The sequence below is a fragment of the Lemur catta genome, chromosome 3, assembly GCF_020740605.2.
Source record: "Lemur catta isolate mLemCat1 chromosome 3, mLemCat1.pri, whole genome shotgun sequence".
Classification (NCBI taxonomy): Eukaryota; Metazoa; Chordata; class Mammalia; order Primates; family Lemuridae; genus Lemur; species Lemur catta.
Window position 1 is genome coordinate 14737616 of NC_059130.1, and position 24542 is coordinate 14762157.

Sequence of the window (24542 nt, forward strand, 5' to 3'; positions counted from 1 at the left end):
CCCCGCTGCCCGGAGCGGCCCCGCCCCCCCCGGCTCGGCGCCGCGCAGGACGCCCCGTCTGAGGCCCCCCCGCCCCAGCGCGGCCCCCGCAGCGCTGCGCCAGGCCCGGCGCCGCTCCCGGCCGCGGACGCAGGACCCGAGGCTCGCTCCTGCAGGCGCGCTTGTTTTCCAGCTGCCGCCTGGCCCTGCGCAGCCCCCGCCCGCCTGTCCGCCGCGTTAAGCTCGGCCCCGCCCGCCATCCTTGTCCTGCGCTGGATTTATGAATGGGGGGAAGAGGCCACATGCCTCCGCCGCCGCCTCGTGTTGACTGCACGCAGCCCGGGCCCGCGGAGCTCCGGCTGCCGTGAGAGCGTCGGCCCGGTCCCGGCAGCCGCTTGGTGGACTTGTTGCTGCTGCGCTGCCGCCGCGGGAAAACCGGTTGCTCCCGGGGCTCGGCGCGGTCTGGGAGCCAGCGGGTGGCCCGTGTGAGTGTGAGCGCGCGCGCCCCGGACCCTCGCAGCGCGCCCGGACTGTGCGCTTCCTTGTCTTTTAGGGGGTGGGGGGGGCGTGTCCCATCCTAGCAGGGGACCGTGTTGCGATTGCCCCTACCTCCCCGGGACCCTCGCTTGGGCCCTTGGCTCTCCTCTCCCGCCTCCTGCCTCCTCCCCGGCGCTGCCTGCCCTAACCCCAACCACCTGTGCACCCAAGAAATCCAACTCCTCGGGCTCCGCGCCCCGGGGGGGTAGGCAGGGGGCAGGGCCACGCCGCAGAGGGGCCGCCGCCGCCTCCCGCCTCCTCCTCGTCTCCTCCCCCTCCCCCGTCTGACGCTGCCTCCTCGGGAAGGGTGTTTGGAGGGCAGCGGCCGCCCCAAGCCGGAGCCCCGCAGCGCTTCTTATGATCAGCTCGGTGTGTGTCTCCTCCTACCGCGGGCGCAAGTCGGGGAACAAGCCTCCGTCCAAAACATGTCTGAAGGAAGAAATGGCCAAGGGCGAGGCGTCGGAGAAGATCATCATCAACGTGGGCGGCACGCGACATGAGACCTACCGCAGCACCCTGCGCACCCTACCGGGCACCCGCCTCGCCTGGCTGGCCGACCCCGACGGCGGGGGCCGGCCCGAGGCCGATGGCGGCGGTGCGGGCAGCAGCGGCAGCAGCGGCGGCGGGGGCTGCGAGTTCTTCTTCGACAGGCACCCGGGTGTGTTCGCCTACGTGCTCAACTACTACCGCACGGGCAAGCTGCACTGCCCCGCCGACGTGTGCGGGCCGCTCTTCGAGGAGGAGCTCACCTTCTGGGGCATCGACGAGACCGACGTGGAGCCCTGCTGCTGGATGACCTACCGGCAGCACCGGGACGCCGAGGAAGCACTTGACATCTTTGAGAGCCCGGACGGAGGCGGCGGCGGCCCAGGGCCCAGCGACGAGGCTGGCGACGACGAGAGGGAGCTGGCCCTGCAGCGCCTGGGCCCCCACGAGGGAGGTGCGGGCTCGGGCGCCGGGTCCGGGGGCTGCCGCGGCTGGCAACCCCGCATGTGGGCGCTCTTCGAGGATCCCTACTCCTCTCGGGCAGCCAGGGTGAGTGCAGCAGCCCGGGTCTCCCCCTTTTGGGTCTGCAAGGGTCGCGTAGCAGTGATGGGTAGGGGCGGGGAGGAGCGGACCGACACTTACCACAGCAGGCTGTTCCCGCCTCCCTCTCAACTCCCCTCCATGGCTCTCAGGGGAATTACACACTCCCACCCTCTCTCCTGCACGCTCCATCAGGAGATTGCACACACTTGACTTACTACTTGGACCCAATCCCAGCTGCCTGCTTTGCCGCATCCCCTAGCAGTGAGTGGGGTGCCCTTAGCTCAGCTCTTCCACCCTCTTCTTGGTCTGCACAGGCTGCCCAATCTTCAGCTCTCTCCACTCCTCCCCAGGACCACAGTCCTGGGCAGCTGGAATTTGGCCCTCTGCTGGGGACTGACAACTGGGGTGTGTTGTGTTAGATGCTTCCATGCTGGGCCACCTCATTTAAACCCTCCCAGCAGCTCGGTGTGCTGACAAGTTTGCATTTTAGTGGTGGGGGGCATAGGCTTCAGCATCTTCAGCTTGCAAGAGGCAAAGCCTAGGCCAGAACCCAGCCTCCTGTCCAGGCTAGGAGAGACCTCCTTTCTTTCAGGAAGCATGCCATGCCCCAAGGCTTCCTGCACACCTGTGATGTCCTGGCCTCAGCCGGGATAAGAGGAGATTTAGACAGAAAGGACTAAAATTCAGATTCAGTCAAAAGGCTGCACTCAAGGATCCAGAAGGCCACATATGGCCCCAAGGCCCCAGGTTCCCCACCCCGGTCTAGGCCCTTCGGGCTCCCACAGCCCGCGGCCAGCCACAGGCTTCCTGGTGATACCAGATTTGTTGCCGTTTCTTTTCCTTCTGCTGCAGCAGAAATTGGCTTCCCAGAAAGCCCTGGTTCAGGTTACTGCTTGAGATGGGTGTATGGGGGGGGGCAGGAGGAAGCACAGATTTAGGCAAGATCCAGTTCCCATCACCCCCTCCCCAAATTCATTCAGTTTCCTTTTTTTTTAATGAGTTTTAATTTATTTTTTTAAATTTCAGAATATTATGGGATACAAGCGTTTTGGTTACATAAATTACTTTTGTGCAGTTTGAGTTAAAGTTATAAGTAGGTCCATCACTCAGATCCAGCTTCCCTTAACCCCATTAAGTGAAAGGGGGTGATGGGGGATGCCCCCATTATGCGTGGGCAGCTTAAAAAAAAAAAACAACCCTGAAGGATGGCTTTAGATTGTTTATAAAAAGAAAACCCCTGGGGCTGGTGTTTGATCTCAAGGCTGGCAGCCTGAAGCCAGACTGGGGTCTGTCTGGGAGACGGGAAAGAGCAATGTAATTTGTTGGGTCTGGGGACCGGTTTTTTCTATGGAAGCTGGTTGTACCTCTGGCATCCTAAGTTACCGTGTTAATGAGTCTCAGTAACCCCACCCCTCAGCCTCCCTGTGCTGGGCCTCATTCTAGTCTGAAAGGAAAAGTTCCACTTCTCTACCCAGGGGAGGGCAAGGGCTTGGGGAGTAGGGCTGCAGGGAGGGGCCGGGCTGGCAGAAATGCCAGACCAGGGCAGATGCATCTCCTGCCTGGAAGACAAGGAAGGAGCAGAGGTCTCAGGGCCATAGGATACCAAGCTTGGGCTGCAGGCAGCCACTGGAAGGTGGGAATCTTTTTTGGGACTGAGAATGAAGCTAGAGTTCAGCTGCCTTGGTTTCTTTCCTTGCAGCCCTGAGACCAGCTCAGAAGGTGAGGGCACAGTAATACCCCTGGCCTGAGTCTGCTGTGAGTTCCATGGGCTTCTCGTGCAGTTTACTCACGCTGCTAGTGTTAGCGCTTGGCTGTCTGCAGGAGGGGAGGGAGACGAGCACAAATGATTCAGACTCTTTCAACGTTGGCGGGGGGGGGGGGGGGGGGGGGGGGCGGGGTAGGTGGGTTCAGCTTGATAGAGACGGGGAAAGGGGTCAAGCCAGGGGTGCAGGAATGAGATGGGTTGGTTGGGAGCCCCTATTTCTGAACACTCTAGGATCTCTGGGGACTTTACAATTGCTCAGGTTCTTCCCCTCTGGGATTCCAAGGGGCTGTACCATCAGTGAGTTTATTTTCTCAACTCAATGCAGAATGGCCTCTATTTGAGTAAGCCCACAGCCTGGCCTGCCCTTTGGAGCCCTCCAGGAACTCAAGATCTTTTCCCTTTTGATGTGGAATCATCAGCCTGGGCATTTCAGTTTAGGTCTTAAAAGTCTGTGGTGAGGCAGGGCTAATTCTTTCATTTAAGCAATGAAGAAACCAAGATTTGTCAACACACTTAACTAATAGCAGAATCTGCAACCAACCCTAGTTTGCGGCCTCTGGTTGTTAGCACTGATGTGAATAGCTGTGTAGGGCGCTGGCTGGCACAGGCACCAAAAGAGGACTTGCCACCTGCCTAGGAACACAGGTGAAGTCAAGCCTGGGACACACAGATGGAAATACATAAGTTTTAAAAATGAATTAGTAACTGCTATTTATTAAGCACTCCATGTAGGTATTTTGCGGTATATGCTTTAATCTCTAATCCTCCCAATAAACTTAAAACAGGGCCTTTATCCCCACTTAACAGATCGAGGCCGTGAGACAGTAAACAACTTGCCTGAGATCACATAGCCAGAGAGTGGCCGGTTTTGAATCAAAGCCAGAATCTGTGACTCCCAAGCCCTTGCTCCTGCAATTACAACATGTTCTTTCCACTGAACCTAGGCTGTTTTCGAGGTGGAGAGGTGGCTCATTTCTTACTCTGGCCTGAGAGGTGTTTTGAGGTTCTGTGCCCCCTGTGGATGGCATCAGAAAACCCTGGGGGAGATGGGGACATCAGAAGGGACACTTACTCTGCCACCCCTCCAGGCCTGAGGGCACAGTGCTGTGATGGGAGTGCTGGGACTGTGCTGTCCCTCCTAGCCCGGCCTGGTCCCTGGCACCCAGGGGACTGCTTTGGGGTGGGGAGCTAAGGAGGGCAGAGGAGCAGCACGGTTGTGTTCCAACACACAACATGGTCATCTGAGTGGTGCATTGTAACGATGCAAAGTGAGCTGGGCTGGTGATGAGGGCCTGTTGCCTGGCTCAGGCTCACTCCCTGCTGGGAGGCTCACCCTGCTCTGTTCACCGTGGCCGGCCTAGGGGCAGCTGCCGCTGTGCTTCTGAGGTGGGGCCAGGCACGAGGGGAAGACTGATCCTGCCCCCACCTTCCCACTGCCCAGGCCATAGTGAGTGCACACCAGGGTGGCTTCACAGCTTGAGGGGGAGCTGTGGAGGTTTGGCAGCACCCAGAGCTATAGAATCCTGCCTTCCTCCTTTTCTGAGAGCAGATAGGAGGCGTGAAGAATGGGGCCCTGGGGCACTCCCCTCCCTGACCCCAGTTTCCAGAGGTCTCAGAGGCTGGGCTGGCTTTAGCTGAGTGATCAGCCTTGTTCAGGATTATAGTCCTTTGGCTAAATCAGTTGCTTTTCCCACGATGTTGCCTTGTGAGTAGAGGAAGTGACCCGCAGGACCCCCTGCTCCAGGAAGGCAGCTAGAGCTTGGTCCTTGCCTTTGTTAAGCGGCCGCCGTGTGCCGGGTGCCTGACCTAGGCTTTTGACCACTAGCTCATCTGGCCCCGGTGAGGCAGGCATCATTGACCTCCACTTACACACGAGGCCCCCGAGGCCCAGTGGGGCTTGCTCGGGGTGGCACAGCTGATGGAAGAACTAGGATCCAAGCCCGGGTCTCATGAGTCCGAGTCTGTGCTCCTACCGCTGCCTCCCTCAGCTGCTGCCCAGCGAGGGCCTCTGGTTCCGGAGGGCTCGGAGCGCAGCCCCTCACTCGAAAGCTTCCTCCTCCACTCTCCTCCCACCCCTACCGTCACTTCTCCTCACTCCCTAGAATTGCTGAAGTCTAAACTCTTTCTCTTTTTTCTCACTGTGGGTCTTTCATAGGAAAAAAGAAGGGAGCTTTTGTTAGGAGTGGAAGCCAGGATTCCCCCGCCCAGGCAGAGGAATGAAACCAAGGCCTTCTAGGAAAGAAACGAGGGCTTCGTTCCTGCCTGCCCTCCTGAAGTTTCCCTGGCTTCGCTGGTCCAGGCGCTGCCTGGGGCCCCGGGCAGTGATCATGACAGACGTTGCAGTGAGGGGGACTTACTGGTCCTGTGCCCTCTGAGCTGGGTGAGCCGGAACCTGAGCCCGGGAGGCCTGTGTCCTGCAGGGCGGTGCCAGCCTGCTCCAGGCAGCCCCTCTGCCTCCTTCCTGAGGGCAGGAGGGGGGCCAAGCCTCCCTGCAGATCCTACCCTTAGGCAACCTCCCAGTTTTCCTCCTAGAAGTGTTTTGTTTTCCTCTCTTGTTCTGAACAGACCAACATTTGCCTCTGAACATCTTGTCTCTGGATGATGAGGTGTTTCTGTTTGTCAGCATTTGGGGTGGGGTGTGGAGTGGGGGAGGGGGATAAGGTAAACCTGGGCTATTTTGGAGCATGGGGGGAAGTGCAGGGAGGAGCAGAGTCAGGCAGCCAGGCCTTGGGAGCCAGGAGACCCCCAGGCCATGCACCTCCACCCGTGGCCAGTGTCAGCCTGGAATGCTGGGTACGGAGCACTTTGCCACGCCTGTGCCCTGGGTGCAACCAACCTCTGGCCCGGCTCCCTGCTGTGGTTTTCTTCAGGCTAGGGGGTGGTTGTCACCAGGCAGGGGGACCTTACCAGGAAGTGGGCCTGTCCCACCCCAGAGAGCAGCAAAGGTTCCAGGCCCCCCTACCTGGAGGTATTACTGGGAATACCTTTATCAGTGGGCCTGATCTCTCCCCATGACAGGCTTACCAGGACCAGGTCACCCTGGCTCCTGTCATTCAGGAGACATTTGCTGAGCAGCTACTACATGCCAGACACCATGCTGTGTTCTAGAAATCGAAAGATGAGTCAGAGGTGGTCCCTGCTCCTGAAGAGAGCCAGCTCAGGTGGAGTAGGTGGCGGTCAAGGGAAATTAAGTGACAAGAAATGGCATGAGAGGTACCACAGTAGTCACAACAAATAAAGTTCAATAGGAGGTAAGTGGAGGGAATCAATCCCACCCCTACGTCGGATGGGGTCGGGGTGTGGGGGCATTCAGGGACGCTTCGGCAAGGAAACAGAAGTTGACTTGGGTGGGCCTTGTATGATAATGTCTTAGCTCCCTTAAGTAATTTTTAGAAGGAGGCAGGTTATAAATAAATACATAAATAAATAAGTTCCCAGTGTGGGTAGTGCTAAACCATGCAGAGTTAGGGAAAGGGGGAATTTCCTGGCCAGGGGACCTGCCCAAGCAGAGATAGGACAGCGTGGGATGCAGATGGGCAGTGACCAGGAATTCCATTTGAACAGTACATTCTGGGCTGACCGGAGTCTCTCTAGGGCTGGGACTCACTCTGGGCAACCCAGTGGCCCAGAGAGGCCCCAAGTGTCAGCTCAGCAGAGGACAAGCTAGGTAGGAGCTGGCTCCGGACACAAGCCAGAGGTGGGGCAGGGGCAGGTTCTGTTCCTAGGGGAGCCCATAGGAGTGAGAAGAGGAGATGTCCCTCTGCTGGGATCTGGGCCCTAATGCAGGCCGGGAGCTATCCCAGGAGCCCGGGGACAGCTCAGAGATGCCTTTTTTTGGCAGACCTTCTCCTTTTCCGCCTCCTACCCCAGGGCTGCCCCACTTCCTCTCCAGCACTGCCTGGGCACTAGGATCTCGCTTCGCCAGAAGGCTCAGTCCTTCACCACATCCCCACAGATCTTACTCTGCAAGTGTCTTTGGCTGTGTTCTCAATTTTCCCTTCTCCTACACTTCATCCTTAATATAGGTTTTCGGGCATGAGTCTCCTTATGTTTATCTGTCCATCTGTCTCCCTGGCCCTTCTTCCTCGGGCTCCCCTCCTGCCCCCGCTGGTTGTATTCGGTCCCGGTGATTGGTGTCTGTCACATCTCCCCTCCACCCAGCCTGTGCCTGGTTCCTGAGATACTCTAGGCTCTGTGCGGAGTTTTACAAGTATCTTTCCATTCTCAAAACGAGCCTATAACGTAGGTACTGCTCTCATCCCTTCACACGCACCGAGTACACTGTAGCCCCAGGGCCTTTGCACTGCTTGTTCCTTCTGCCTCTTCAACACTCTGGATCTTCATATGACTCATTGCCTCACTCCTTCTGGTCTCTATTCAGGTGTCACCTTGTCATTGAGGCCTTACCTGACCACTTTATTTGAAATAACTCTCCCACCCTCACACCCCTTATCTCCTTTTTCTCTTCACACTCTGTGACCCTTACACCCTCTGGCATACTATGTTTTCTGCTTGTTTATTTGTTGCAAGTCTGTCTCCACTAGAATGTAAGGGGCAAGGGTGTTTGGCTTTTTCCTGCTGTTCCTCGGCACAGTGTCTGGTACATAGTCGGTGCTCAGTTTTCCATCTTATAAATAAAAATCCTGAGGCTTAGAGAGGTTAAGAAACTTGCCCAGGGTCTCAGACAGTTAGTAACAGAAGCCGGCTTGAACCCCAAAGTGTGTGACTTTACATTTCCACAAGGAAAGTTCTAGGGTGGAGTTGGTGGAGGAGGCCAGTGAAAGGGCTGAGCCAGCAGCTGAAACACCTGTGCCTTTGGAGGTGGGTGGGTCCCGAACAGGACACAGCCAGGCAGCGTGTGTCTGAGGAGCCCAGCGGAGCAGGGAGCATGGAGGAGAAGCGCACTCCTGCACAGAGGCCGAGACCCGCCTGTCCACCCAGCAGGGCAGGAGCTGCCACGGGCAGAGCCAGTGTATACCGGTAGTTTTCTGCTTGGGCAGTTTTGACTTCCAGCAGATTCCATCCCCTTTGCAGTGGAAAGAACTGACAGCTTAAGCCATGGAAACCAGGGCAAGTCACTTCTCCCCAGGCCTCAGTTTCTTCATCTATCAAACAGCAGAAAGGGAGCTGAACTAGGTAAACTTCTGAGTCTCTTTCACTTCTGAAAAGCAAGGATTCTGTGACGTTTTGGCTTCAGATCCAGCTCACCTTCAGAAGCTGCATGCATGGGTCCCCCTGGGGACCCCAAGCCTCCTCAGCTCTGTCACCATTTTATCAGACACTTACTGGGTGCCAGGCCCTTGCCATTTAGAAGCTCATTTAATCCTACAGTACCACTAGAGGTGGGTACTAGTACTGTCCCATTTTTTATCACGGAGACAGTACAGAGGGCACCATTTACCTGGTTGGGTGACAGGGCCAGGATGAGGAACCCAGGAAATCTGACCCCAGGGCCGAGGCTTCTAGCCCAGGACTCCAGCTGCTCTCTGCTCTCAGGCTGTCAGTGCGGTGGCTGATGGATGGACGAGCCTCGGATGTGCGCTGCCAGCTCTGCAGGACGGCCTGAATAGAAGGCTCCAGCCGGAGGCTTTGACCTCTAAGCAGAGTGGTGTTGCTGCAGCCACCTCCTCCCTGGGCCTTTTTTGTCCTTTTTGATCAAGGGAGATGTGAGAAAGAAAGCAGCATCCCTGCCCTCAGAGGGTGAAAAGCACCATTGGAAGCAGGGTCAACCACTTACAAAATATTTCAGTTTGGGGAATGACTTAGGGGAGAAAAGAAAGATTTGGGCCCTGAAGGGGAACCTGTGAGCTCGGGACCCACCCAGGTCAATGTGCCAGAGCCCAGGCCACTGGAAATGCCACAGCTCGGCCCCAGCTCCATCTCCCTGGAGAGTGAGGGCTTCCTGGGGCCTGCTGGGCACCTGCTGCCCAGCCCTAGAGAGGGCACAGCAGGGACAGGCCCTACCAAGAAGGGAGACGGATTGTCCCCGCTTGCTTGGCCAGAGGGACCGAGGAGAAAGAGCTCTGAGCCAAGAGTCAGGAGACCTGGCCCCAGTTTGATCCTGAGCATGTCATCTGCCCTCTTGTATCTTTATTTCCCTTGGAAACTGGGCACGTGTGGCTGCCATGTTCCTGCTCTCATCTGTTGAGAGGGTGGATGTGAAGTTTAGAAGTTAATAGATGGAACAGATCTGTGTTTTAAAAAAAAGCAAACTTGAGTGAAAAGCAGGAATACAGGGGTCGTTTCATAGTCCAGGAGGGTGGTCTGTACCCACTGGGCCTGAAGGATTCTCTTGCCTGCTGCAGAGCGAGCCCAAGTGGCTTTGGCAGCCGGGCAGGCCCCTTGCCCTGCAGGTGAGGGTGGCTGGGGCTGGGCCGTCCTCCCTCCCTCCCTCTGCTCTCTGTGCTCAGCTCTCTGGCAGCTCTTCCTGAACTTGTTTTTCCAAATCACTAATTAACTTCACGCTCAGGCTCCCAGGTGGGCCAACTCTCCTGGCTAACTTCTCCTCAGAGGGTGAGCTCCTGCTTCCCATGGTTCCTGGCAGAATTGGGATATGCTGTCCCCACCCTTACGCCAGCCCCTTCTGTTTCTCCGGGCAGGGGTGGTGCCAGGACTTGGACTCCCAGCATTGCCACAGCCACGGGCACGCCTTTCACCAGCTCATCTCTGTATGGCCTTGGAGAGCCCAAGGGCTGGAGCCATTTGCATAACGTCCATATCAGATTGTGTTATCTCAGCAGTCCACTTATCAGAGGAGGAAAAATGAGGCCAGAAAGGCACGTGAAATTTACCTTCATTGGGGAGAAGCAGGCAGGAGAAGCTCCAGGCAAAATTGTAATGTAGGGAAAGTATGTCTGCTGTCCATCTCCTGACCCCAGCTGTTTCTGTTCGATCCATCCAAGTTCAAGTGTAAATGAGGTACGCACATCCTTAAGGGTAAAATAGCAGGCATCAGGGAACTGACTGGGAACAAGATCAACAATTCAGAGACAGCTTTCCTGGGCTGGTGAGTTAACCTAGCCCAGGAGGTGGTAAAGACAGAGTAGTAGGAAAAGAGGGTACGTCCTCTGAAGTTAAACAGTTCTGAGTTCAAATCTTATTTTCACCCCTTCCAGGCTGTGTGATCTTAGGCAAGTATGTAGCTTCTCTGATCTTCAGTTTATCCTGCATAAAATGGGCTGATGAGGCCCGCCATGGTCACTGGGAGGACTGAAGGCAATTGAAGCATATACAGAGTCCTTAACAGTGCCAGGCACAGAAGGGACAGCTGATGAGTGTTCATTCCCAAAGTTCCCTTCTCAGACTTGTTCCTGCTCCAGAAGCCCTGGAGGTGCTGCTACTTGCCTCATTTTCCCAGATCCGCCTGTAGTCTTCATTGGTGTTTTGTGGTACTAAGAATAAGGTGTGTCCTTCTCCTCCTGGTAAAGACTCCCAGGGAGGAAAACCTCTCTGAGTCTTCCTTGGACAGGGGGCCCTTAAGGCCACAGCCAGGTGGGAATCAGGGTGGGGCAAGTATGGAAGTTGCTGGTGATCATGGGGCCACAGATCTCCCTTACCCACGCCTATTTAGGCTCAGCCCTCTGGTGGGGGAGGAAGCACAGCCCCACCCACCAAGCAGGACAGGCAGCAGCAGGGCGCACAAGACTGGACCCCAGCAGCGGGCATCCTGACCATGATGAATGGCAGGGCATGAATAATAGATGAAGGCTGCGTAATTGGTGTTATTACACATGCATTTCATCTCCATTTATAATGATTGCACACTTAAACCCAGCCGTTCCTCTGCCGGGTGCTGCTGTCATCATTCTAGCCGAGATCCTAGCAGCCGTCCGGATCAGCCGCTGCCACTCTCTGATCTGGATGGTTCATTTTTCTTCAGAGTTCAGAGTCCCAGGAAATCTTATTTCGTGGGAAGGGTTGGGACTGGTTATTCTGGGCAGACCACCCTGCCTCCTGCCATGGTGCCTGTTGTCTTCCTTCAGGGGCTTATGTAGGCAGTCACGGGGACATCCCGAGGTGAGAGGTGGGAGAAAGGGGCTGTGGCCAATGGGCTCAGCCAGCAGGAAGAGGCTCAACCTGCTCTTCCTCGCGGCTGCCTGCCCTTGGGCGTCCTTACCTTACCACAGTGGACCTCAGACTTCAGTATGCATCAGAATTACCAGGAAGGTTTGTTAAAACAGATTTCTTGCTTCTCATTTGTAGGTTTGAGTGGGGTTTGAAATGTGCATTTCTAACCAAGGACCTGATGCTTCTGGTCCAGGACCTCACTTTGAGGACCACTGCCTTAAGGCCTGGTTACTCCAGCTGTGGTCTGTGGACAAATAGCCTCAGTGAGAACTTGTTAGAAATGCAGTGTTACATCCTAGCACTCTGGGAGGCCAAGGCGGGAGGATCACTCGAGGTCAGGAGTTCGAGACCAGCCTGAGCAAGAGCGAGACCCCATCTCTACTAAAAATAGAAAGAAATTATCTGGGCAACTAAAAACACATATAGAAAAAATTAGCCAGGCATGGTGGCACATGCCTGTAGTCCCATCTACTCGGGAGGCTGAGGCAGGGGGATTGCTTGAGCCCGGGAGTTTGAAGTTGCTGTGAGCTAGGCTAATGCCACGGCACTCTAGCCCGGGCAACAGAGTGAGACACTGCCTCAAAAAAAAAAAAAAAAAAAAAAAAAAAAAAAGAAATGCAGAATCACAAGCCCTGCCCTAAACCTCTTGGATCAAAATCATAACAAGATTCTAAGAGAGTTTGTACACCCATTACGTGAATGGGTTAGAGGTGGGCAGAGCTGTCGCAGGCAGGGCCAGGCAGCTGTAGTTCCCTGGCCGGTTGCTTCCGGCCCGGAGCAGCCTCTGTCTTCTGTGCACCGTGACAAAGATTGCGAAGCATTGCCCTAGAGCGCCCAAGCAGGTGGATAAGGCCCCTCTGAAGAGGGGGTTCCAGCCCCTGACTGTACCTTAACCCCACTTCTCACCCTCGAACATGCTGCCTGGTGACCCTCGTGCAGAGGCCATGTCCCCAGCTATCCCATCCATCCCTGTCTAACAGCTAGCCCCTGCTCTCCTCCCCTGCCCACAGGTGGTGGCCTTCGCCTCTCTCTTCTTCATCCTGGTCTCCATCACCACCTTCTGCCTGGAGACCCACGAGGCCTTCAACATCGACCGCAACGTGACAGAGATCCACCGAGTGGGGAACATCACCAGCGTGCGCTTCCGGCGGGAGGTGGAAACGGAGCCCATCCTGACCTACATCGAGGGCGTGTGTGTGCTGTGGTTCACGCTGGAGTTCCTGGTGCGCATCGTGTGCTGCCCCGACACGTTGGACTTCGTCAAGAACCTGCTCAACATCATCGACTTCGTGGCCATCCTGCCCTTCTACCTGGAGGTGGGGCTGAGCGGCCTGTCGTCCAAGGCGGCCCGCGACGTGCTGGGCTTCCTGCGCGTGGTGCGCTTCGTGCGCATCCTGCGCATCTTCAAGCTGACGCGCCACTTCGTGGGGCTGCGCGTGCTGGGCCACACCCTGCGGGCCAGCACCAACGAGTTCCTGCTGCTCATCATCTTCCTGGCCCTGGGCGTGCTCATCTTCGCCACCATGATCTACTATGCTGAGCGCATCGGGGCCAGGCCCTCCGACCCGCGGGGCAATGACCACACCGACTTCAAGAACATCCCCATCGGCTTCTGGTGGGCCGTGGTCACCATGACGACGCTGGGCTATGGGGACATGTACCCCAAGACGTGGTCGGGTATGCTGGTGGGGGCGCTGTGTGCGCTGGCAGGCGTGCTCACCATCGCCATGCCGGTGCCCGTCATTGTCAACAACTTCGGCATGTACTACTCCCTGGCCATGGCCAAGCAGAAGCTGCCCAAGAAACGGAAGAAGCACGTGCCGCGGCCAGCCCAGCTCGAGTCGCCTATGTACTGCAAGTCTGAGGAGACCTCGCCCCGGGACAGCACCTACAGTGACACCAGCCCCCCTGCCCGGGAGGAGGGTGTGGTCGAGAGGAAACGGGCAGGTGAGACTAGGGGTTGGGAAGGAAGGCCCCTCTTCCCCCAGGTGAACCTCAGCCCCTGGAGCTTGGGGGTGTGCTTTATTGTGCTGGGCTTTCCTAAGTATAAGATGCGCCTTTATGAGGATAAAGTATAGAGGCCGAATTTCTCTGTCCTCTGGCTGGCTCTCTGATAGCTTCCTGAACATCGGATCTGTGGAGTGAGTGTGCCACCCAGTGTAGGCTGTGACGCGTGGAGCATGGGGCTCTGTATTAGACGCCCTGGTTTCTGATCCCATCTTGGCCACTGTGCTGTGTGCCCTGAGGCCAGTCCCTCACCCTCCCTCGGCACAGAGTCCTCACCTGCAAAATGGGAATGATAGCAACATTTTACCCCCCAGACTTTGAGAGACCCCAATGAATGACAGATACGAAAGCATCTTGAGAAGTTAAAACCACTTTATAAATGTCAGGCACTGTCATTATTAGCCAGAGAGCAGGGCAGCTGTTCTTCCAAGGTACATCAACACATGAATCACTTCTTTCCAAACATTCAAGTCTGGTGTCTTTTGGCCTAATAAATGTGATAACGTAACAGCAGTGGGAGGCTGCCTTCTGTTCAGCACAAGCTAGATCGAGTCCTGGGCTCAGGGTGTGACATGGGATGGAAGGGGACCAAGGGCGGAGTGGCCCAGACAGTGTTAGGACAGGGAGGAAGGTGGAAAAAACTGGCATCTGCATCTTGGAAGGAGAGGGCCTGGGCATCTGAATCCTGTCCTTCAAGGACGGGAAAGGCCACCCCAAGAAAGCCCACTGCCACCTTTGTCAGAAACAGAGATTGTAAATCAGCTGAATCCCCAGCAGCATGGAGTTAGGCTGCAGAGTGGGAAAGGCATCTGGCTGTTGGGTACAGGCTGGGCTCCCGGGGAGGGCATGGGATTCCTGGTATGGGGAGCCGTTGGATGCCAGGACAAGGCCACTGGGGAGCTGGGCTGGGGCCAGGAGACTAAGACAACAGCTCCTGGCTCAGCTCTGGGGCAGAGTGGGAAGGGTCCTCCAGGGAGGTGCCTGACTGGGGACACCCACTGGTGGCCTATTGGCATGTGTCCATCATACATGCTGGGGGCCACTCATTCCCTGGGGTCGTTCAGGGGCCTGGATCTTCCAAAGATCTTGCTTGAACAGCACCGGTCAGGCTTTCCTCTTCTCCCCCACCAAAGTGGTACCCCTTCCTAATCCCCGAATATAACTCTCCCAGGGAATTTCAGCTATACTCTGAGGCCCATTCAGAGCTTAGAGAGAATCCTAATGTCCAAATGTGGGAGTCGGGTCAGTTCCTCAGTGTGCATGGAACTGTGTGTGGCTCCATCAGCCATACCCCTGGGCTGGCCCTGACTGCTCAGCGACGTTGAGGACCTGCTTGGCCAGTGCCAGGGCCACTGTCTTCAGGCCAAGTAGGCTCCCCTTCTCCGGATCCAAGGGCCCAGCTTCACCCGCGCTGCTGCCTGACAGAGGCAAGGGGCTGGGACTACGCCCACAGCAGCGGGGAGCTGAACTGCGGCTTCGTCCCACCGTGTCTTCCCCAGAGACAGCTTGGCCCTGGGAGCAGGGGCTCTAAGCCCTTTGGGGAGTGGACTCTGGTCTAAATGCCTAGTGAACAAGAATTACTGCCTCCAGGCGGTCCAGAGAGAGCCATGGGTACCGCTTTGTAGGTTTAACCCTCATCCCAGCAAGCCCCACATTCTCCTCGGGAGCACACCCTCGTCCAAGTGTCAGCCTGAGCCAGATCTGAGGAAGAAGTAGGGTCTGCCACCTGCCTAGGGCTGATCTCACGGGGCAGTCCTCAGCAGGCAGACAAGGGTCCCTGCTGTTGGGTATCTGTGCTGTGGCTTCCTCCCCTAGGAATGGCTGTAGGCCAAGGCTGGGCGGGAAGCCAACCTTCAGACCAAGCACAGCATCCTGCCCTTTGCCGCTGCCCCTAGGCACGAGCCTCCTCCCTGGCTCTGGTGACACGCCCTCCCAGGTAGATCCTGCTCAGGTTGGGGAGTGACACCCTGGGTCTGAGACCCAAGAGACCCCAGCTGACCCCGTGAGCAAGGCCCAGGCAGCCCCTCATGCAGCCTCCTTTCTGTCTGCCCCTCCAGACTCTAAGCAGAATGGTGATGCCAATGCAGTGCTGTCTGACGAGGAGGGAGCCGGCCTAACCCAGCCCCTGGCCTCTGCCCCCACCCCCGAGGAGCGCCGGGCCCTGCGACGCTCTGCCACTCGAGACAGAAACAAGAAGGCAGCTGCCTGCTTCCTGCTCAGCGCTGGGGACTATGCTTGTGCTGACGGTAGTGTCCGGAAAGGTATGGCTCCCTGGGCCGGCAGGTGGGGAGTCCCTGCAGAGCTAAGGCTCCCCAGTGCCCCCCACAGAGCTTGAGGTCTCCCACCCCTAAGACTGTGGCTACCATCTCCTCCGTCTCGTGTGCCCCTACTTTTAGAATGGGTACCTGATTTCCCAGTCCCTGGATTAGAAAGGCCGCCAGCATCCCAAAAGGGCACCCGGAGCCCTCCCCGCCAGGTGCCCACAGGGAAGAGTGGTGCTAGAGGGTTGAGGGGACACCATGACAGGGGCCTCTGCCCCTCACCTCCATTTCCGTCACCTCCTCCACCTTCAGGCCCTGCTCCACAGAGTCACTGCCGGCCTCTCCCTAGGCCCCCGTGCAACACGGCTAAGGCTTCCCGATCAGTCGTGCCAGGAGACACAGCAGCACTCGGGAGTGAGGGAGCCTGGCACAGGCCCCACATCCTCCCATCGTGTGCGGGGGGTCCTGGAGCCCAGGATGGGCTGACCCCGATCTGCAAGCCCCTGGGATGTGCCTGTCCTCTTGAGGCAGGGCCAGGGTGACCAGGGGGCAGGGTGACAGGGAGAGTGGGTCCCACCCGAGGGATGTTCCGAAGGATTTGGAGAGGTAAAACGAGCAGCCATTCTCTGCTTGTCAGGGAAGGCTGAAGTCCCGTCACCAGCCCCGAGCCTGTGCCAGGCACAGGGCGGAAGCTGGGCTGTGGAGCTAGGGGTTCCTGGCCTGGGGAAGGGCATAGAAGTGATCAAGGATGGTCAAGGGCCCGTGGCGGCTGAGAACCAGGGCCTTAAGACCAGATGCTTTTTCTACCCAGTTTTCGATCACCTTTTTGTCTTTCTTGCCCTTTGCCCTGTGCCTGTGACCTAACCTACCTAAACATCTGCCTTGTTCCAGGACAGACCCTGATCTTCCCTCGAACAGAGCTCTTCCCGGGTCCTCTGCCACTTCTTAGCCAGCCAGATTTCCGATCTCCACTCCCCACTGACCCTAAATCCCAGACTGGGTTGAGTGATGCAGGGGCAGTGGCAGCTGCAGGAATAGCCTATAATCCCTGTGTCCCCTAAAAGATGTCCCCTGGCCAGCCCAGGCCATGTGGGCTCGTGGGGCACCTTCCCAGGCCCTTTCCCTGGCCCTCTCAGCACCACAATTCCCACGGTTAGACCACCCTGACTCCACCCAGGCCCCGAGAGTCGTGTGTCCAGCTGTGCCGAGCCCGGGTTCCATGGCGTGGCAGGAGCAGGAGCAGTGATCGGGCTCCGGGAAACAGGTGGCCCAGAGGCCCCAGCCAAATAGCCCAGACCTTGTACCGTGCCTGTGTTCCCCTGTTCCCCGCCATGCCCCTATCCTCGGGCCCTGGATGTGGCCTTCTCTTCTGCCTCCCTACCCGCCTCTACTGCGCGCCTGTTCAGGCCCAGAGCCTTGCTCTGGCTGGAGCACGCTAAGCGGACAACCTAGATTGAGGCGGGGAAGGGACCCCATCCCCACACAGGACTCAAGCACACAGAGCTGAGTGCCGGGCTCGCTTGCTCTCCTCCCTGAGCTGCCGGGCTCAGTGGAGGTAGGTGTGGAAGAGGCTGTGTGGGACCACGAGGTACTAGGAGTGGGCCGCACCTGGGGAAGGGGCTGCACGTGTGTGTGCACCGGGCAGGGCGCCTGCGCTCCCCCACCCTCCGTCTCTGGGGTACCTGTGGGCCCCGGCTGCTCTGTTTTCAAGATGCCTCTGCACTGCTTCTTGGCAACAAGCGTGTAGCTCAGCCAATTAGAGTGACCTTCGTGAGGGAACAGGTGGGTTGCTGGGAAACAGGCCTTGCTAAGCAAGTGTGGCAATTAACATCGCCAAACTCCCAGTGCGCACTTGACAACTTTCCCCACGCCACACCATGCCTCCCTTCTCTGTTCTCGGGCTACATTTAGGACCAGGAGTGAGTGGGCCCAGGCCTCCGCCAGCCACCGGCACAGACCCCATCATTAACCTGTAGCTGCCCATGTGTCACGGTGTCCGCTCCCTGGGACGAAGGTGGGCCAGGTGCTAATTAGGGCTTCTAGGGTCAAGAAGGCCAATGCTGGAGGCTGCAGGGTCTTTGTGCAGCTGGGCTATGAAGGAGGTGGAGGGAAGCTTACCTGGGGATGGCACAAGAAAAAGGTCAACTGGAGATAGGACCCTGCAGTCTGTCCTCAGAAGCCCAGGTGACCCAGAGGTCAGGGAGAGTCAAGGAGGGCCAGACCCCCCTAGCCCAGCCCAGGGCCACCTGCCCTGCAGGGTCCCCTGGAGCGTGGATCTCTGGAGCTGGGCCTCACTGACCCCTGTGCCTTTTCTTCACCAAGGCTGTGAAAAGTCCCGGAGTCTAAACAACATAGCTGGAGCAGCTGGAACCAGCCTGGGGCTGTCTCCACTGGCATCGCGATACAGCTCACCCTACCCTCCGAGAAAGCTCCTGCTCGCCCACCCCTTCCACCCCCTCACCAGCCCACCCCCCGGTCACTCTGCCACTTAGCGACACCCTGGGCTCTGTCACCTCCGGGCGCGCACACACCAACAGGCACACTCACATGCCCTCCCAGCCCTCCTTCCTCCTGGGCCCTGAAGGGAGCAGCGGGAGGGATGGAAGCGAATTCAGGCCCCTGAGTCTTTCCCCCGCAGCACCCAGCCCTCCCAGCGTTCAGCTCCGGAGCCCGAGAGCAAGAGGAGCTTACTCCCAGGGCTGCCACCCCATCCCCACCCATACCGGCCTCTTCCGGAGCCATAGGTGCCAGCACAGCCAGGACCTGTGTCTGGGCCCTGCTTGTCTCTCAGGGTCCCACCAGGGCCGACGGCAGCAGCCAGGCGCGTATGTGGCGGTACACACTGCGCCCGGGACCGGTCAGCCTTGCTGGGGAGCCACGCTTGCGTTAATATTTTTAATCACTGCAAATGTACTTCCATTCCTCGTGGCCTTTAATCAGTAACAAAACAGCCTGTCTGTCTGTCTGTCTGTCCACCCCACACCCAGACCAGCAAGGAAAAGGCTGTCACATGGGGCATCTCTGCTGGTGTGAAGGAGGTTTGACTCCTTGCAAGGGCAGCGCTCACGGGCAGTGCTGCTGGGAGAAAAGGCCTGATGTCTTCCAGCTCTGGCCGAGGGCGCAGCTGGGGGTCCCTAGAGTTGTAGCCCCAGGCTTGGTGCAAGCCATGGGGACACTGCTTAGACATGGGAGGCCCTCCCTTTCAGGGGCCCCTGCCTAGAGTCAGCGGGTGACGCCCAGCGGTGGCGCCCGGCCTCCCATCTGTGCCCCGAGCTGCGGCATCTCTCTCCACACTGCTTCCTCTGCTTCCGCAACAGTGTTTCTTCCCTCTCCCGCTCCCTCAAACTCCCCGCCCTGCCTCTGAGTCACCTGCCGCTCCCACCCAGCCTCTGTGCTCTGTATTCCTGCCAGAACCGGAGACTCATCTAATTTCTATAATTAAGTGTATTCATTTACCTAACGAGCCCGGAGCACAACAGGTCTGTGAGTCACTGGGTGAGCAGGGGTACACCTTGCGCAGGGGCAGCTGAGGGGACGCGCGAGAACAGAAGCTGTCCTGCCCTCACCTGGTGCTGCCACTTCCGGGAAGGGGCCCTCCCAGCCTGAGGAAGGAGGAGTGCCTCAGCCAAGACATTGCCTGTTTCACCTGATGGGAACTAGACCTGACAACAGAGCCATGCGCCTGGCAATTTTTAGAGTCAGATTATGCAACTTTGGGGAGGGAATGACTAAGTAAGGTCCATATCTGCTCCTTCCACGGTGGGCACAGACAGGACGGCAGGACAGCATTCGGGGAGGCAGCAGAGGCTGGGAAATCTGGGGCCACCCCAAAAGGTGAGCTGGGAAGAAAGATCAGATTATTTCATGCAGTTGGGGGTGTTGTGCAGAGCCTGTGCCCCCTGTCAGCGCCTCCCTCGGCCTTAGGCAGACAAGAATGTCCCTTCCAGGAAGGTCTGTGCAGGGAGGGCACTGGGACACCCCAGCCCTGCTGCGGTCTGCGAGGCCTGCCTCCCTCTTGCTCTCAGGAAGAAGTGACCCCTCGAAGTTGAGAAGGGGGGATACAGGGGCCTCTATGCAGCTGCCCTTCAGATGGGAACAGGCCCCTTTAAGTGACAGGGATGGGGAAGCCTGTGGAGCACGATGGGGACGATGGGCCTCTCTCCCCTACAGCTGACAGGCCCAGTCCTGCCCCTGCAGGGCTCCCTAGCACCGGGCGTCCTGGCCCTGACGGGGACGTGAAGAGCCAGGTGTCCTGGCCCTGACAGGGACACGATGAGCTAGGCCTCCAGGTTAGCACGGGTACCACAGCTATTTTCTCCTCTGACTTGCCTTTCTGGTTCGGGGAACTGAGGCCGCTATTTCTGTGGCAGCCTTCAAGTTGTCAGAAGCCCAAGTTTCCACGGTACCCACCGCCTCCTTCCCTCCCACAGGGACGGGCCTGCTCACAGCACCCCTGTGGTGGGCACAGATGTCCCTGGGCGACAAGATGCAGCAGTGCCAGGCTGGAGCCCCTAATGCCTTGGGGAGGTGGGCTCTCACACGTCCCTCCCGGCTCCCTGGCTTCATAGGGGAGAGACGGGACCCAGCTAATGGGAGAACTGGGTAGGGCCTTCCCAGGGCGCTGGGAAAGGGCGGAGTGAGTCAGTGAGTCCTGGCACTACAGAGCCCCCTTGTACACCAGGCTCTGCAAGGGAGGGGGCTGCTGCACAGGCTTCGGGCTCACCCGGGCCTCCGGCCTCCCTCCCTGGGAGAAGCTTTCTCTCACCCACCATCTGGGAGTGCGGTTTGTGTTCCTTGGACTGGAGTGCACTGGAGAAGTCCCTCCCTGTAGCTGGGGCCCGGCCCCTTCTCACAGAGCAGGGGGGCAGCCCGGTGGGAGTTCACAACCTCACCTTCTAGTCTACCAGAGCTGCACAAACCTAGAGGCCACTTCTCAGGGCTTTGGAGGGGAGGAGGCTGCAGCCTAAGGCCTGGGCTGCAGGAGCCAGAGGGAAGGCAGCCCTTGGGCCAGGGCTGCCCTTTCACAGAGCTTCCTGGGGAAGGAGGGCCTCTGCCCTGGCCAGAGATTTCACCCTCTGAAATCCCTGCCGCACCCTTTGATTCCTAGGAAGACCCCTCCCCAACTCTGAGGCCCCTGGGGATGGGGAGTCCATGGACACCAGTGAAAAGGCAGCCTAAGGCCATTACCAGCAAGAATGGGGTGCTCTGCTCCCTAGCTCCCAGCACTTCACAGCCTTGCTGTGACTCCTGCCTCGCTCGTGCCCATCCCAGACCCCTCAGTAGCCCAGGCATTCTCACCAGTGCATCTTGGGCTCTAGTTGCCAGCAGGAAGGCCAGAGGCACTCCCTCCATCCCCTGGTGGTGACAAGGTGTTGCTTAACCTATGCAGACAGGTTGGTGTTAGGAGTACAAGGCAAGACCACAGCTCTCGCTGCTTGTCCTTGGAAATGGGGCTCTAAGAACCTCAGACTTCTCTGATTTCCTCAAGGATGGTACTCAGAGGCCCACAGCACCAGTGGGCTGAGGGGCAGGGTTTGAGGAGGTGGCTGGGGCACACAGTCTGAAGGAGATGGAAACAGCATCGCCCTGAGATGAGAGTACCCTTTCCCTAGAAAAGTGACGTAGGTGGCCAGGCAGCCAGGGTGGAAGCTGTGAGGTCTGGATGCCGAATCTGGCCCCACTGGACGGGAGGCCTGGCCCTGGACCTCAGACCTAATGGTTGCAGGGGTTGTCCCAGCGTGACCTGGAGGGGGCTGAAACCGCCACCCGTGTTGTTGACCCAGCTCTGTGGCTGAGACAGCAGCATCCCTACCTGCCCTGCCTGTGCCCCACTGGGGAGGTCTCGGAAGGGAAGGCCCAGGTCACACACATCCCAGGCTGAGGATGGGATCCCGATAAGAGCTCTCTGAGGAGTCCGGTTTCTCACTAAGATGCTATTTCCTGACCTTCTCTCCTGAGACAGGCACATTCGTCCTCCGTGACCTTCCCCTTCAGCATTCACCTGAGGCTGCATGCCCTCCAGCTGCTGGGACTCTGTTCCTGCCACAGTGAGGAAGGGGGCTGGGCACGACATGGCACCATACTCAGGAGCCTTCTTCAGCAGCTCCTTGGGACAATGGAATATCCCAGGGTGGTAATGGCAGATGGAGCTATTTTGGGGAGAGCACAAGTTGGACAGGCACCCGCTGGGGTGATGGCTGATGAGCCACAGGCCACATCAGGAACCTTCCCCACTGCCTCCATGCCAGGCTGCAGGGCTGTGGTCCCTCTCTCCACTGCACTGGAGCTTTGAAGACCTGAGAGGCTAGTGGTTCTTGGAGCTAGAGGTTACCTGAACAGGTATGGAGATGAGCTGCAACATCACCCAAGTCATCTTGGCCTAGAGTTGGGGTGGCAGAGGGGTGATGAAGTGCTCACCCCATTCCCTGACCCATCCCTGCTCTTCCTGGCCTCTTAGCCCTGGGTTCCTCATGCCTTCCAGCTCTGCTCCTGGCCTGTCCTTAGCCCACAGCCAGTGGGTCAGCAGCTGGCTTCCTTCTAACATCTCATTCTTTGTTTCTACCTTTCCTTTGCTGAACTCCCTACCCCCCCTCCAGAAGGCAATGTTGAGCCGAAAGTGTGCGTCCCAGTGTCTCACACCTGTGCTCTTTAAACACAGAGACCTGCCAAGACGCCCTCTCGTCCAACTATGCCCAGGCTGAAGTCCTCACCCTCTCTTAAAGCGGCACCAACGTGAGAGAGACAGGCAGACAGACAGAAAGCCAGAGGCTTAGGGAAACTCTGGAACCCAGGCAAGAATCTTTCGCTGGGAAAGACTCAGATATCCTTGTTTGCACAGGACTGGTGGAAAACCTCCCATGCAACCCTCGGGGCCTGGAGCCATCTGGGTCTGATGTTCTACTGTACATTGAAGAGATATATATGCACATATAGTATCTATATTCATACATACTATACTCTTGTGTGTAGTGCACGTGCTATTGGTGGTTTGTCTTTGTTAGGCTGTGTCTCTCCAATCCCTTGCCCTTCCCTTAGTTTCCCATCCCTTTCCCCTTCTCTGATTCCTTGTTGTTTCTCCTGACCATGTGTGTGGAATGTCCCAGGAAAAGTGCACCTGGGAATTGCCAGTTCAGCGGGTGGCCGCAGGCTACTCTCTCTTGGGGGTGTTTACCCTGTCAGCAGGTGGCCTGTTGAAGTCTATTGAAGGCCAGATTGCCCTCCAGGGTCACTGCTCAGCCAGCTGCACCCCAGTTGTGGGGGGACTTCCAGGGACTCCTCTGCAGACTCCTCCACCCCTATTTGTGTCCTTGACTGAGGAGGGCATTTTGTCTTTTATTATTTTTTATTTTTCTGTCTCCTTTGTCTGTTTGTTTTCAAAGATGCTGCTGGGCAGACGGGCAGGGAAGGGGTCTGTCTGCCCTTCTGGCTCAGGGGTCTGAGAAGGGGAAGCCTCAGGCGAGAGGAGACCAGTTGCAATACTGTACTTCCTGGCCGGTGGCCAGAGGATGCGTGCAATAGCAGAGGCCAGGCGACCCCTTCAGCCTCGGCCTCTGCCCCTCCCTCGGCCCTCCCTCCCCATCCCATTCCTCCCTGCCCCCGCCTGGTGTTGGTTAGTCCTTTTCTAAAGCTGTCTCCTTGTGTGTGTTCGAGGCATGCCTAGGCCGGGCCTCGCGCCCTGTCCGCATGCCTTCAGCTGTCATGCTGTGCTCGAGCCCCAATAAAGACATCCGGAGCGTCCTGCCGCTCCTGCTGTGTGAGCGCCTGCCTCCGCCTCTCCTTTCGGGCTCTGTGTCTGTGGGGACCTCCCTGGGCCCCCACCCTCAACACCTGAGGAATGCAACACACTCGTAGCATAACCCTGCCCCACCCCTGCATTTTACAACTGGAGACTAGTGTCAGAGATGAAAAGTCATCTGCCCAAGGCCACACGGGACCCCTGACTCCCAGGCAGTGTTCCGATCTCCACTGCTGCCCCTGAACGAACCCCTGCCGCAACGTGGAAGACAAGAGCGTTCTCTGTTTAAGGAATGACTCTGTATCCCTGCCTGTTGTGCAGGAGCCCTCCCCTCCTCCCTGCAGTTGCACCAGTTCTAAGTGGGCCAAGGCCCTGGGGATGCCGAAGTCATTGCAGTGACTGGATGGCTGAGGTACTGAGGCCAACTAGGGACCCGTAGCACGACCCGGGACCACTTAGGGATGGGGAATGAACACATCCTGGGCCCAGATAGGATGGGTCATGACCCTCCCTGTTGTCCCTCTCACACTGACGCTGGGCACACACAGGGCCGGCTTCGTGGGTGTGCAACCTGTGCAGTTGCTCAGAAGAGCCCCATGTTGGATTTAATGTTCAGCTGTCGCCATCATGAAATTAATAATTGTTGAACACGGGGCCCTGCATTTTCATTTGGCACCAGTCTCTGCCAGATCTGCGTGCATGTTTGTCTCTCCTTATCCTTATCTTACTCCCCACTCTCTCACTCAGGGCATAAACTTGGAGTCACAGGGGCCCCGGTTCAAAGTCTGGATCTGCCACTTGGTGGCTGGGTAACTTGGAAGCCGCTCGCCAGCCCTGTCTCCCTGTGTGTCAGCGGGGTTAACGGTAGCACCGGTTTCGGGGACAGCGCGCGTGAGGATCCTGGCGCAGTGTCGGCTGCTGCAGTTGACATGCAGCGGATGTCCCACCCCGTCCCTGTAGCTCTCGGGCTTTTCTCCACAGATGTCTGAGATCTCCACGTGCAGTCACACCAAGAAAGGACAAGAGCACACCCGGGAGCTGTCTGGGGCGGGGTAGAGGAAGACAGCATAGAACCCCGTGGAACAGCGGGGTGAGGATGTCATGGCCGAGGAGAGGGAAGAAGCCCGGGGAAGCCTGTTCCTGAAGCGTGAGAGAGAATCGG

At 57.8% G+C, this 24542-nt stretch overlaps 1 protein-coding gene across 4 annotated transcripts; it reads left to right on the plus strand.

Moving 5' to 3' along the window:
* Nucleotides 1-546: 546 nt before the first annotated feature.
* Nucleotides 547-23402, plus strand: KCNC4 (potassium voltage-gated channel subfamily C member 4). 4 transcript variants are annotated; one of them, XM_045546752.1, is made up of 4 exons: nt 547-1551; nt 12388-13324; nt 15442-15645; nt 21608-23402. In XM_045546752.1, the coding sequence occupies exons 1-4, from the start codon at nt 874-876 to the stop codon at nt 21694-21696; spliced, it is 1908 nt and encodes a 635-aa protein (XP_045402708.1). In that variant the 5' UTR covers nt 547-873; the 3' UTR covers nt 21697-23402. The 4 variants fall into 4 exon arrangements, with proteins under 4 accessions (XP_045402708.1, XP_045402711.1, XP_045402709.1 ...); XM_045546755.1 differs by having other exon boundaries at nt 22242-23402; XM_045546753.1 differs by having other exon boundaries at nt 22304-23402.
* Nucleotides 23403-24542: the final 1140 nt, after the last annotated feature.

Excerpts from the sequence above, each read along its gene's own strand:
- KCNC4 (XM_045546751.1), top strand. The coding sequence starts at position 874 with ATGATCAGCTCGGTGTGTGTCTCCTCCTACCGCGGGCGCAAGTCGGGG. Across the intron at positions 1,552-12,387 it reads ACTCCTCTCGGGCAGCCAGG|GTGGTGGCCTTCGCCTCTCT; the intron begins GTGAGTGCAGCA and ends CCCTGCCCACAG. Across the intron at positions 13,325-15,441 it reads GGTCGAGAGGAAACGGGCAG|ACTCTAAGCAGAATGGTGAT; the intron begins GTGAGACTAGGG and ends CTGCCCCTCCAG.